This window comes from Manacus candei, unplaced genomic scaffold, assembly GCF_025592945.1.
Source record: "Manacus candei isolate 608988 ecotype Guabito, Panama unplaced genomic scaffold, ASM2559294v1 h1tg000028l, whole genome shotgun sequence".
In the NCBI taxonomy this organism is placed as follows: Eukaryota; Metazoa; Chordata; class Aves; order Passeriformes; family Pipridae; genus Manacus; species Manacus candei.
In genome coordinates, this window is record NW_026138076.1 from 36,193,715 (window position 1) to 36,205,810 (window position 12,096).

A 12,096-nucleotide genomic window follows, 5' to 3' on the forward strand; every position below is an offset into this window, starting at 1 on the left:
GTGTTTTGAAACCTACGGCCTGGTGCAATTCCCAGTTTAGCTCTGTGAGTCTAACATAGACAGCAAAAAAATAAGGATAGACTGCACTATTTAGGATGGTGCGGTACTGAAGTTTTTTTGTTTATTATCCTGCTTATCTGAGAAACTATCTTGTCATTACGTGCTACTCTACAGTTAAGGCTTTTATTAACAATTACTATATCTGAATCAAGTAAGACTGTGTTCTCATGTCTGATTGCTCAGAAATCTGAAATTCTTTTTGGTTTTTTCCCCCTTTAATGTAATTTCAGTTATATGAACTTGTGACATGATCTAAAGGCAGACTCTCAGAATTAAACTCTTCTATTTAAATTCAGGAGTGTTCTTCAAGTCCGATAATGCTCCCAATTTGCAGAGTCTCTTAATTTTCTGGAATAATCAGAAAAAAGTGCTTTGGGTAGAGATTTTACTAGTTTCTCTGACATTTTTCAGAATGTTATATATACAGCTCAGAATAGGATTTTGATTCTAAGCAAACTGCCGAGGCAAAGCAAAGCTGAGTTTTTACTAAGAACTATTCTTAGTATTTATGATCACTGTATTTAATAATGAAAAATCCAATTAGACCATTATTGTCAGTCCCCTGCAGGGACAGGGTATAATCCAAACCTCTTATTTTCTCTGTAGCTGGTAAAAGATAAGTTAGAGAGTGAGGGGCACTTTATTGGGTTTTCATTAAAAGAAGATTTAAAAAAAAAAAGAGAGGCTGGAAATCTTCTCAAAGAAAGGGGTACATGGTCCCAAGGACGAAGAAAAAGAAGCCAAAGTAGTCAGGAAGGAAGTTATTTTCCTTATGTTGGAGTCTTTGGACACAAGTGACCTCCAAGACACAATGAAAATTTAAGGAGAGAGAATTAATAGCGAGGAGACAGGAAGAACACATATTTATGGCTCAGGGCAGGAACTTTCTAAGACTCAGGGTTTTGCTGATGAGATGTAAAAAGGACAGGAGAATATCCATACAATTTATTTAAAGCATATGGCTAATGAATTGCTTAGGGGCAGTCTGAAGCACCATGTGATGTCTCTGTTCTTTGCCTCCAAATTTTTGGATGTCTGAAAGTACAACACTTGTTACTAGTGAGGTGTCTTTAATCTGGCCATGAGGAAATCATTCCTTTTCCCCCCTAGGACAGAAAGATGTGACTGGCTTCTCTAGCAGCAGCACAAATTCTTTGTGACTTTTTGTGATGAATGTCAAATACAGTCTGAGGTTTCTGCATAAGCTACATGGTAGTTGTACCTTCCATACATTATGTTGTCACATACCCCACCTCCCACAGTTGACCACCAGGAGGTATGCAACTGCTGCTGCTGCTTTTGTTGGCACACAGACCACTTGAAGTGTCAGTGAGCTTGTGCTTGGCTGAGATGGTGCATTTGCAGAAACACAACTGATGAACAAGTAGGACTCCCACACTGTGCACTCTGAGGGAGATTTTTTTTCACTTTTTTCCTTTTTTTTGGTGTATTATCACTGTTTCCTTCTATTTAAAAGTGAAGTCTTTGGGGCAGAACGCACATGGATACTCTTGGGATATGAGGAATGCAAAATAACTATGGCTTGATTTTTATGGCTTGGTTTTGGGTGTTGGCAGCTTCTAGCGACTTAAGTGAAAAGCTGGCTGCTGGCCTCTGCTGAGCATGAAATTAGTGTTTCCTCTCCCTCTGGCTCTAGCGTGCTGTGTGGCCAGGACCGTAGTGCAGCAGAAGAGAGTCAGCCAGCAGAGGAGGCAGGGACATGAACGGGATCCGAGTTCTTTGCTGCCACCCCTCCTTGACCTCCACCAAAAGCCAGCCACCAGAAGAGTGCCTGAGTCATTGCTGCAGCACTGTAGGAAGTGCAGACATCCTATGTAATACCCTCAAAAGCGTTTGCAATTATATTTATACCTCCCAGGGGTGCAATGGAAGTTTTAAGGTTTAGGGCTGAAAAGAATTCTTAACAGGTGTCAAATGTAGTGTCAGCATAGAGTTCCTTGTGAACCAAGACACACCCTTTTCAAGCTCTCCTAGGAAATTTGGCAGTTCCTATTATTACAGTCCCTGTCATTACCTTGAAAGAAAAAAACTGACATGCTGCCTGGAGGCTGCTGGTGCTCAGAAGGTTAAGTCTTTGTGGCAAAGAAAAGAGGACAGCAATCTACCTGAGCACACCAACTGGCTGCCTAGTGGCAGGGCCAGTTGTGTTTGTTAATGTCTGCAACAACATGAATGAAGTCATCAGGATGCTATGACAGGCCTATCTTTCAAATGTTACCCCGATTATTTTCTGTATTATTTATGTTACAGACACACACCTATTTTCAGGATGGACTCAAAGCACCTGTTTTCAGAGAAAGCATTAGGCAGAGAATGGTCACAGGTGCCGTGTGGGACCCCAGCTGGCCACTTTGCCATACCCATACAGCAAAAATCCAATCTCATTCTGCAGTCAGACCACTCACTGCTGTGCATGTCTTTGAGAACTTTCTTTTTCACATGCAAAAAACCCATCTCTTCTAGATCAGAACAAAGACCAGTTTCATTACAGTACTTTCAATTGGTTACCCTTCTCCTTCACTAAACTACACCTTCACAAAATTCTTCCCTGAAGGCATATAGATAATGCACTTTGAACAATAAAACTTTTATCATCCAAAAAATTTTGTTCATTCCCAAAATTTTAGATTTTCTCGAGTCTGAAAAGAATAATCCTGAACAGGGTTTCATCTCCTGTGGTATGTCTGGAATCAATTATTTAAAATTCCAGGAAAGATACATGAAATTTCTAAGTGATATGCATTTTGCCACACTCTCAGCTAATATTTCATTGTAGCCAAACTTGCATTTGAGAGAATAACTCCAATTTTAAATTCAAATACATGAGAGTGCTCATGCTTCTCTCTGAAGGGTATAGTCAATACCTTATACTTGTAAAGTTATAAAAACAATATGAACCCATGCAAGCAAGTGTACCTCAATGACAGCACATTCCTGTATGATACTTGCTTAATTGCATCAATTTAAAATCAAGTATATATTGAACCTTTTGTTGAGCATTTTCGCTTTCTGATTCCTTGGTAATTGGAGCCTCATTCCATACTGGTACGACAGCATCCCGTGAAAATACACAGGCACAAGGTGGCAGCGGCAGCTTGAAGCTGGGAGCATGAGCTCTGCACTGTGCTTAGGGCACCGCAGCTTGTGTGCTTCAGTGTGGTGGGTACCAGGCAACCAGGTGGTCATCAGCTGCAGTCCCACATCCCAAACATGGCTATTAGGACCATCACTGCAGCTTTGGTTCCCACTAAGTTCTTGGTTGCTTCAGGCTTCTTTTAGCACCTCACAGACTGCCTGGGGTATAAGGGAGCCCGCCATCACCATCAGTTGTGGGAGGAGATTATATCAGGGAATTTAATTTTTGCAATGCCCTGGATGTGTTTTGATGGCACCTCAGCATTTCAAACTGATCTCAGGCTTAATGCCTTTCTTAAGTAGCCTAACTGATGGATAAACTCCCATAAAGACTGAATACTTCACAGAGCAGGTGAATATTGTTGCAGCCCCCAAAGGCCACAGCATTTTACACGTGTTAATCCCCTGGAGAAAAACATAGAGCACATCTAAAACATAAAGTGCTTTTGAAAATCCCAAATGCCTAAACTTTACCACAGCGTTACCTCGACTGCAACTCACACCCCACAGCACTGGAGAGAAGGGGTGGGTGTTTACACTTCTCTCTCTCTTTTCCTGTTTCTCTAGGAATCACCTGAATGCTCAGAAAAGGTACTGAAAAGCATTAAACTCGTGCCCATGCTTTCTGTACAGAGAACAAAATTTCCTGTAAGCCTGCAAGACCTTTCACAGCTGCACCCCAGGGATTTAACACTGTGCAGCTTATGAGTTTATATGAAATTTCATAAAAGATAAGACCTGTATTTTCACATAAATATATTTATTTTGGGAAAGATCAAGAAATACCAATATATTTTAAACCAGTTCCCTGCTGCATTAAAGAACGTGAAATATTCAGGAGAACATTTGCTAATCCTATACAATGAAATCTATTTCCCTCTCTATTTAGCATGCAGGCTGCAGCTGCTGAAGGTTGTTCAGCCTTTTCATCAGAAAGAAAAGTAAGGATGATGTGTAATAACCACATGATGTGTAAACTTAAGGAGCAGCATGGAAGGGTGTTTAGAACAAAATGTTGTAAGCTACCTTGTAAGCATGATTTCTCCTTCATATGCTTGTTATATGGTGTTTCACTGCTTCAAACTGTAAATTTATATTCATGGACATAATTAGAAATGATATATAATATGCTTTCATCGTACAGAAATAAAAATATAAGCACAGTAGCACATACATTTGCAGAATATATATCTATAAATTCTCCAGTAGGTAGTATACTCAGCAAATTCCAGTTTTTCTGTTCAACTATTACTCTTGCTAATGTAATGAGTTACTTTTTCACTAGTGCTAAGTTCTGCCTATCCTTTCAGATCCTCCTGTAGTCCAATATCTGACAAATAATCCCTTTCTTCATCTACCTGAACTCTGATAACTATAGCAGGAAATTGAAAATGAGTGCCTATGATTCCTGAGTCCACCAGGGGACAACATATGACCTCGGGAATTCATTTAAGTCTCCTGTTGCTATAGATTCCCTAAGCATTAAATGGAAATGGCATTTACTTTCCACTGAGAGGTGTTAATAGTTAAATATTGCTTCAAAGATCTTCAGATAAAAAGACCTATATATGTGCAAATTTTTATGCTTCTTCCTGCTTTCCTATAGCTTCAAGATATAATAATACACTGAAAAGCTGAAATTTTCTTATGAAATAAAATTGTACTTGGAAATGTCAGGCCTGCACAGACCAATGATCCAGAAGCTGCTAAAGGCAGTGTATCAGAAGTTGTAATCCAGCCTCTCTGGGTACTGAATACTGCAATGAATATATTCACTTACCAGAACCAGCCATAACCATTTTCCCCATACCAAGAACTATAACCAGTATATAAAAATGTCAGGAGCAGTCTCTGAGGGTCAGTTTGGATACATCCACCCTGACTTGGAGAGCAGCAGTGGTGGGCATGAAGAATGCTCATCTGTGTGGGCATGAGCCATGACATGCCATGCCACTTGGCAATTTCACTGTATTTAGTATTAAAGAAAAAGACTATAAAACTCCTCAGTGCCTTCAAATTTTTGTACTCAAGTTTACGTGGATAATGCTGTGAAGAGGATGACTTAACACCTTGACAAGCATCTGAGATCTCTAACAGCTGAAAGCATTTCTTAGAAAGATTACAGGAAGAAATTTTACTCCTTTGTTTTGTGTGGAGACCCCAGACAGTTCAATGCCAGAGATTTTAAGTGAAGCCAGTCTGATCATAGCTGGAATATGAAAGTATTAAAGTATTCAGTAAATATTGGCCTCTAATGCTCATTGTGAGATACAAAGCATTTATATGTTTCATTGAAATTAAATTTTTCTATGATCCTGTGGACTTTTTTACTATGTTACTGCTATGCTAGCACAAAATTCAGCCATATCGCTCCCAGCATAGAACAGATTCAAAGAATTCACGTCTTCTCTGTTCATTCAGTATGTGTAAGCAGAGAGTGATTCCTCTGAATCTGCATACTGTTACTTACCAGCTACTTTTCCCCCAGTTCACTCTATGGACTGAAGACAAAGGCAATAGTCCAAAGGAAGCTTATTTGTATCTTTACATGACAACCACACAGAAGAAATTCTATCACAGCAATTGTAAAATTTTGTTACATGCATATAATGCAAACCAATATAAACCAGACTGAGAGACCAGACTCAGAATGAAAAAGGCTCATGAGATTAGCCCATGTCTTCTCCTAAATGCCAGACTGCAGATACTACACTTTTAAAAAGTTTGCTTGTTTTTTCATATTTCACACACATCCTGATTTAGGAATCAATACTAGAGTGAAGCACAAATACTGCAAAGGCACAATACATACAATTAATTTAGTATTTCTGGTCTTAATAGAAACACAGTACCAGTACCATCTGTGGAGATGTCACTTTTGTAGCCCAACAGATCGATTAGTGTTGGGATAAGCATTTATGCTTTTGGGTACTAATAGGGGTCTTTCCACCAAAACATCAAATGTTCTTATTCATCTCCCTTGAGTTTTCACATCAAATTTACTTTTTTTTTCTTTAAGAAATGGCTTCTCTAACAGGAAGGTTTGAGTTATGGTGACTTTCTATGACAAATAAATCAACTCTTTCCTCATTTTCCTCCTAATGAAGTTCAGTTTCTCTCATTAATGTTTTTCAAAAGAAACAAAGACAATTCAAATAACAGCAACATGAAGTGTTTTCAATGCAGTTTCTAGAAAAGTGAATAATTCAATGTCTCAGAGAAAATGAATGTCTATGTAAAACATGAAGTGGACTACAAATACAAGATGTTTCTCCTTCACTGAAAATTAAGTTAAAAGACAGGCCCAGAGCCAAGAGAAACTTTCTCTTAGGACCTACCCCTCCTACTCTGAACCCTTACCTTTGTGAGAAAGCGTCTCGGTAGGGGCTGCCATGCTGCAGTGCGATCCCATATCCTCTGTCCGCAACAGTGTTCCCGACTGTGTAAAAAGAGCACTCTGCATCGTTGATGGCCACGTACTCCAGCACTGCTGCATCCCAGACAAAGGCATAGTTCCCGTATTTCACCTGCAGTAAACAGAGGAAAAGCTCAGACTACGGACTGTGAAGTCCAAAAGGAGGCCAGTGCGCCTGAAAACGCGACAGTTTCAGCACAGTCTGTTCTTTAAGGAAAGGGAAGTTTGGGTGCCCAGCTGCTGCCAGCAGAAAAAGTCGCACAGTCTCTGGTGCCATGCAGTGCTTTGGCAGAGCACCTCACCTGAAACAGAAGAAACGTGACCTGATAACAATGTGCCATCAGTGAAACAGGGCAGTGGAGGAAATCTGTGGACTGTGGAATCTGTTTCCTCTTCAGGGAACAAAGGAAACATCAGGGCCCCTCCATCAATGCTAACTTCCACATGAACCCCCCCACTGATTTTTCTTTGAGCCTTAAAAACAACCATTTAGATGGAAGGTAGGTATTCAGTTATTCACATTGGGAGGGTAGGCATGGCTATCCAGATGGTTAGCCATGGTCCACGTTTCAGTTGTGCTTCAAGCTGCGATAGACTTCACGAACACCCATTTGTCTTATGGATTCTGTGGGCAGCATCACGCCAACTAGATTTTGGGGGGATTATTATTCTCGGCATGAAGTGTTTTCACATGTTTTCAAAGACTTTCATAGAGCAAGATCATGTAAACCATTTAAACTGTTGGACTAAGATAAATCCAAAGCTTTTAAAGTAACATTTTCCTATCCATTCACATTTGAAACAAATCCAATTTTTTTTTAATTTAAATATATGTGATGTATACAAAATTTCAGCATTTATTCAGAAACAGGCCTTTAAAACCAGAAATTCAGTCTAAACAGATCGTTCCCCATTTCAGTGAATTTCTGCTTTACAGTCAACTCATGTTTTTCTGAAAAGATAACTATCTCTAGCTGCTCTACCAGATCCAGATCTTTTATGAGTTTTCTGTTTTGTTGGTCTCTGTGTCAGACCTGAAGAATCACATTGCTTTTTTCCTGACCCTCTGCTTGGCTTCACTCGGTGCTTTCCCTATGCTGTATTAGCCAACTAAACTGTAAAACTAGGCTGAAGCCATTGACTTTTTACATCTAATGGGAATAAATACGTGACAGCTAAGTGAAAAGTAAACAAAACACAAAAAGGCCATGTGGGGCCAGGCAACCCAGAGAGAATTCAAAACCAAGTCAGCATATCAAAGTAAGCAATGTCAGTACATCATTTAGATTAGGCTTTGACAATGTAGATTATGTTTTTAAAGACTGTTTACATATAAAAGTTACTGAAGCAAGCCACACCGTCTGCTTGCTCACAAGATGTAGTGCACAAGGAACGATTGCTTTTGGGACACATTGCTTTTTACTGCAGGCCTGGCAAGGGAATATTTCCTATTTCCATCTGTAGGCATGGTAGGGGGAGGATTTGTGCAGATTTTGGAGCAGAAAGGGAGCCATATTATCTGTGGACTCCACACGACTTGCAGGATAAAGAAAATTCTTTTCAGAGTGCAGACACACACTGGATTGGGTCATTTTTAATCTTCGGGCTCTGAAAAGAGTCAAGAAGGGTTTTTCTTTCCTCCCTGTGGAGGTTTAGGTCTATCTAAACAGCCAGGGAACAGGGGATAAAAGTGAATTTGCAGTTAACAAACAATACAACTTGTATGCTTGTCTTACAGGCACTGCCACTCACAGAGCTCTTCCTAGCATGGGTTATTCTGATCTTCCTACAGCCACCACTTGACTAGGAAATAGCATGACTGAGAAAAAAGCCCTTCCTAGGAGAATTTAAAAGGATAATGACTCAGCCTGAAAAAGGATCATGATGTGCAGAGAACAAGGAAGGGAAATAGGAGACAAAAGCAGAAGATCAGAAATGGGGAAATGAATCCTGAAAAGGATCAGATGGACTTCCTGAACAAAAGAATTAAGGAAAAGTGGGGTTCAAAAAACAAGTAATTTTACATGTGGGAGATAACCTTTGAGGTGGTGGAAAGAGCAGAGGGTTATGTTTTGACACCTGCTTTTGTCCTAACCCACACTTTTAACATCCTAGTGTATTGAATTCACCTAAATGCTTGTAAAGAGACTTATCAGCTGCTCAGCTGGTCAGGAAAAATTCTCTTGATTTGGCTGCCTTGCTGTAAAACAACTCACAATGAGAATATATAAAAGTGGTAAAAGCACTTACTGTCAATAATATCTGTGATGAAGTGGTATATATAAGACCCTTAGAGTAGACCTGATAATATCACAGTTCAGGTTCCCACGAAGATATTACTTTTCATAGATAAGATCACAGTAAGCCTCAGTTAAAGTGCATGGGGCACAAAAGAGATTGAAGAGTCAGAAGGGATCATTCCAGTAATCTACCTTCAACACATGGTTGCTCCATGCATTAAAATACATACTTTTTAGCATTTTTGCCTTATTCCTTTACAAATCTAAGGAATTCAAATCCATGGAAAAAACCTAAGTTTGTAATCCTTGTAATGCTTGTAATCCCCCTCTTTATGGAACTACTTCTTGGCCTAACATTTTTTTGTTGCTAATCAATGTATTTATTTTTACTACTTATTTTTTTAATAACTTTCTCATTCCTAGGTATTTTTATTTTTGCAGCTCTAAATACTCACACTTTGGCGCTGACACCTTTCAATTATTGATGGATCTTTCTGTTACTTAGCTGGGCTGGATATAGCTTTCTTTAATCTTTCCTTGCAAATATCTATCAGTTTGGTCCTCCCATTAGCAGTGACACTATTTTTGAACTGTCTCCAATTCTCAATTTTTAAGTATGGGAAAAACACCTGTCTCACTAAGAGAGAATCATTTATCTGGCAGCTCTGGAGGTATGTGATTTCGTTTTTAGTATACTCCTCTGAGAATCATAGTCTAAACTGTCTACCCATGGATCTTTCACACAGTTTAAAAGAGGTTTCAGCTTAAAGAATTAAGAAAAAAATTTTGCTAGAGTATAGCATATCTGGAACACTGCTGATATTTCACAGTTTTACGCCTACAAATGAGTAGCTATACTGTGAGAAGGGGGGATGATGCTTTCTGAAAAATCACAAAGGAATTCTGGAACAAAATGTCAATCAAAACTTACGTCCTTCTCTCTCTCCCTCTTAATATGGGAAGCACATATTTTGCAGTTTTCCAATAGCTATGCTGAAGACTTGTACCTTGGGCCAGCAAAAATTCCAGCTCTGCATTATGAGAAGAAGTTAAGGAGCTTACATTCAGTCAATTATGGGGGCTAAATGAAAGCAAAATCTCCTTGGAGAAAGAAACAGTTCCTTGTAATACCTGTAACTCACTACTCTAAGAACTGCATTCCTGATTCTACATTTTCTCATCATTATATTGGTATTTTGTGTAGAGGTAATAACATTTCAGGATGGTGGCAAATCTGAATGCTGTTCACATATGACCATACAGCCCAGGATCACCAGGGAAGCATTTGTAGGAGGAGGGCATATTATCATTCAGCAGCAATCCCAGCTTTCCAGTCCACCAGGGCATGGAGAACTGACACTTTGGTCTCCTTCCCTGTGGCATCCCACCTGTCAGTGTGGTAGAGCTAAAAAGATTTTTTGAGTATCTGATAACTACTGTCATAGGGGAAAAAAAAAATCCAGGCAAAATTGAACCTTAGTTGTTCATCAGGGTATTTTGAACTCATGCACTACACTGGTCATTAAGTGAAACAGGAAGGTATGGTACTATACAGAAATGCTTGGTTTCACTTCACGGTTCTGTGAGCAATTTTGAAGGAGTTCCTGTAAAAAGAGTTGTTACACAGAATAAGGATCATCAGCACATAGATGTTAAAACTATTTCTATAAGGCTGTTATATTTCTATTTTCTATCATTGAATATTTATAAAATTTTTATTTGCTGGAGTCCTGTCTGTAGATATTAGTTAAAATTTATCTTTGGTGATTCCACCAAAAACTAGTTGAGTTATACAAGAAAAACATTTAAAGCCATTAAACTGTTGCATATGCACGTATTTTTTTCTTCTTGCAGCTAACCCATTCATGCAGAGTAGGCTGAATAATGTATTTGTGTACAATTCTGCCATTCTAAAAGCACATTTCTAGGTCTAGCAAATGATAAACTTCAGAAAAAATAATTGTAAATAAACAGAAACCAATTACTGCAATTTTTCATACTTAAATTCTTGGATAGTATCTTTTCTGCATTTTAAATTCTGCTATAAAAGAAATACAAAGAATCCTCACAAAAGAAAAAAATTACACAATAAATTTCAGGTTAAAAAGAGCTGGCAGTTATTTTTCCTGCAGAACTCTTTTAAATATTTCATGGTATATAAAATGTATTAACTGTTATAAAAACAACAGAACTTTTAAGGCCAGGGAAACCTCAAGTTTCAACTGATTGAAATGATAATAATTTTTTGGAAGAAAATCTGAAGATTATTAGATAATGCTGATGAAGCCCACGTTCTGAACATCCTGTGCCTATAGCCTGGAGACACAGCGATGATGCTTTTTCTACTCCTTCCCATCACGAGTCAGGTGCCATCCTTCCTCTCCAGCTGCTGTACACCTTTCACCTGTTCCATACAGCAGTTTGAGGGTCATGTTCTCCAATACAGACCATTCCATTGCACTAACTCCCCAGGGGAAAAAAACGCCATTGAATGCTGCTAGCTAGACCTATGCCCACCAGTGAGGACCTGAGACTTGGGTACATATAAATACATAAATTAATTTTTTGACATGTTCTTTGCATGTTCAGCAAGAGTGCTGTAGCTACAGCCTGCAGAGGGCTGTGCTCCATTCTACAGAACAAGGATGCCATTACATGAGGAATGAAGAAGAGGGAAGAAAATTGAATGAACTTTTGAAAATATATGAAAGCTAATATACATAAAGTGGATATCATACTCCAAAATGGGAAAAGGCAAAGATACAATCGGTGGTGGAAGCTTAAATCTAGATTTTCACACTGTCAGATGTTGGCAAAAGCTTGATGGCATTCACAAGAGAGGTTTTTTTCAGCAGAAGGAAATGGAAACACTTTGATCTCCATAATCCATTTCCAAGAGGCCAATGAAAGTGCTGTTTATGGACTGAAGCAGAAGTCAGACCTTCTGGCTTCAGAGAAATTCTCATTTGCTAATTTGTTTTCCTCAGGGGACAAAGGTTTCAAAGGTTGTTTTTTTTCACAAAGGGCATAAATTTAGCTAATTTCCATTTGGATCCCAGTGAAATAAAATCTCACATTTCAGCTTCGTTGAATAGATCCCACTAATTCACAGTTCTCGCAAAAGTAATCTTTCTGTACACCTAAAGTACAATGTTGGAGCTTCTTGCCCCACACTCCCTTGCAGTCCAGCACATGTGGCTTACCTGCATAACTTAAGAAATGCAG

General features: G+C 38.9%; 1 protein-coding gene across 1 annotated transcript in view; it reads right to left on the reverse strand.

The window, feature by feature from the left end:
- Nucleotides 1–12,096, reverse strand: part of GRID2 (glutamate ionotropic receptor delta type subunit 2) — a 692,444-nt gene that overhangs the window by 62,458 nt on the left and 617,890 nt on the right. Inside the window, exon 14 of the mRNA XM_051789746.1 lies at nucleotides 6,577–6,743. Within this exon, the coding sequence (XP_051645706.1) occupies nucleotides 6,577–6,743 (167 nt within the window). The remainder of the gene's footprint in view (nucleotides 1–6,576; nucleotides 6,744–12,096) is intronic.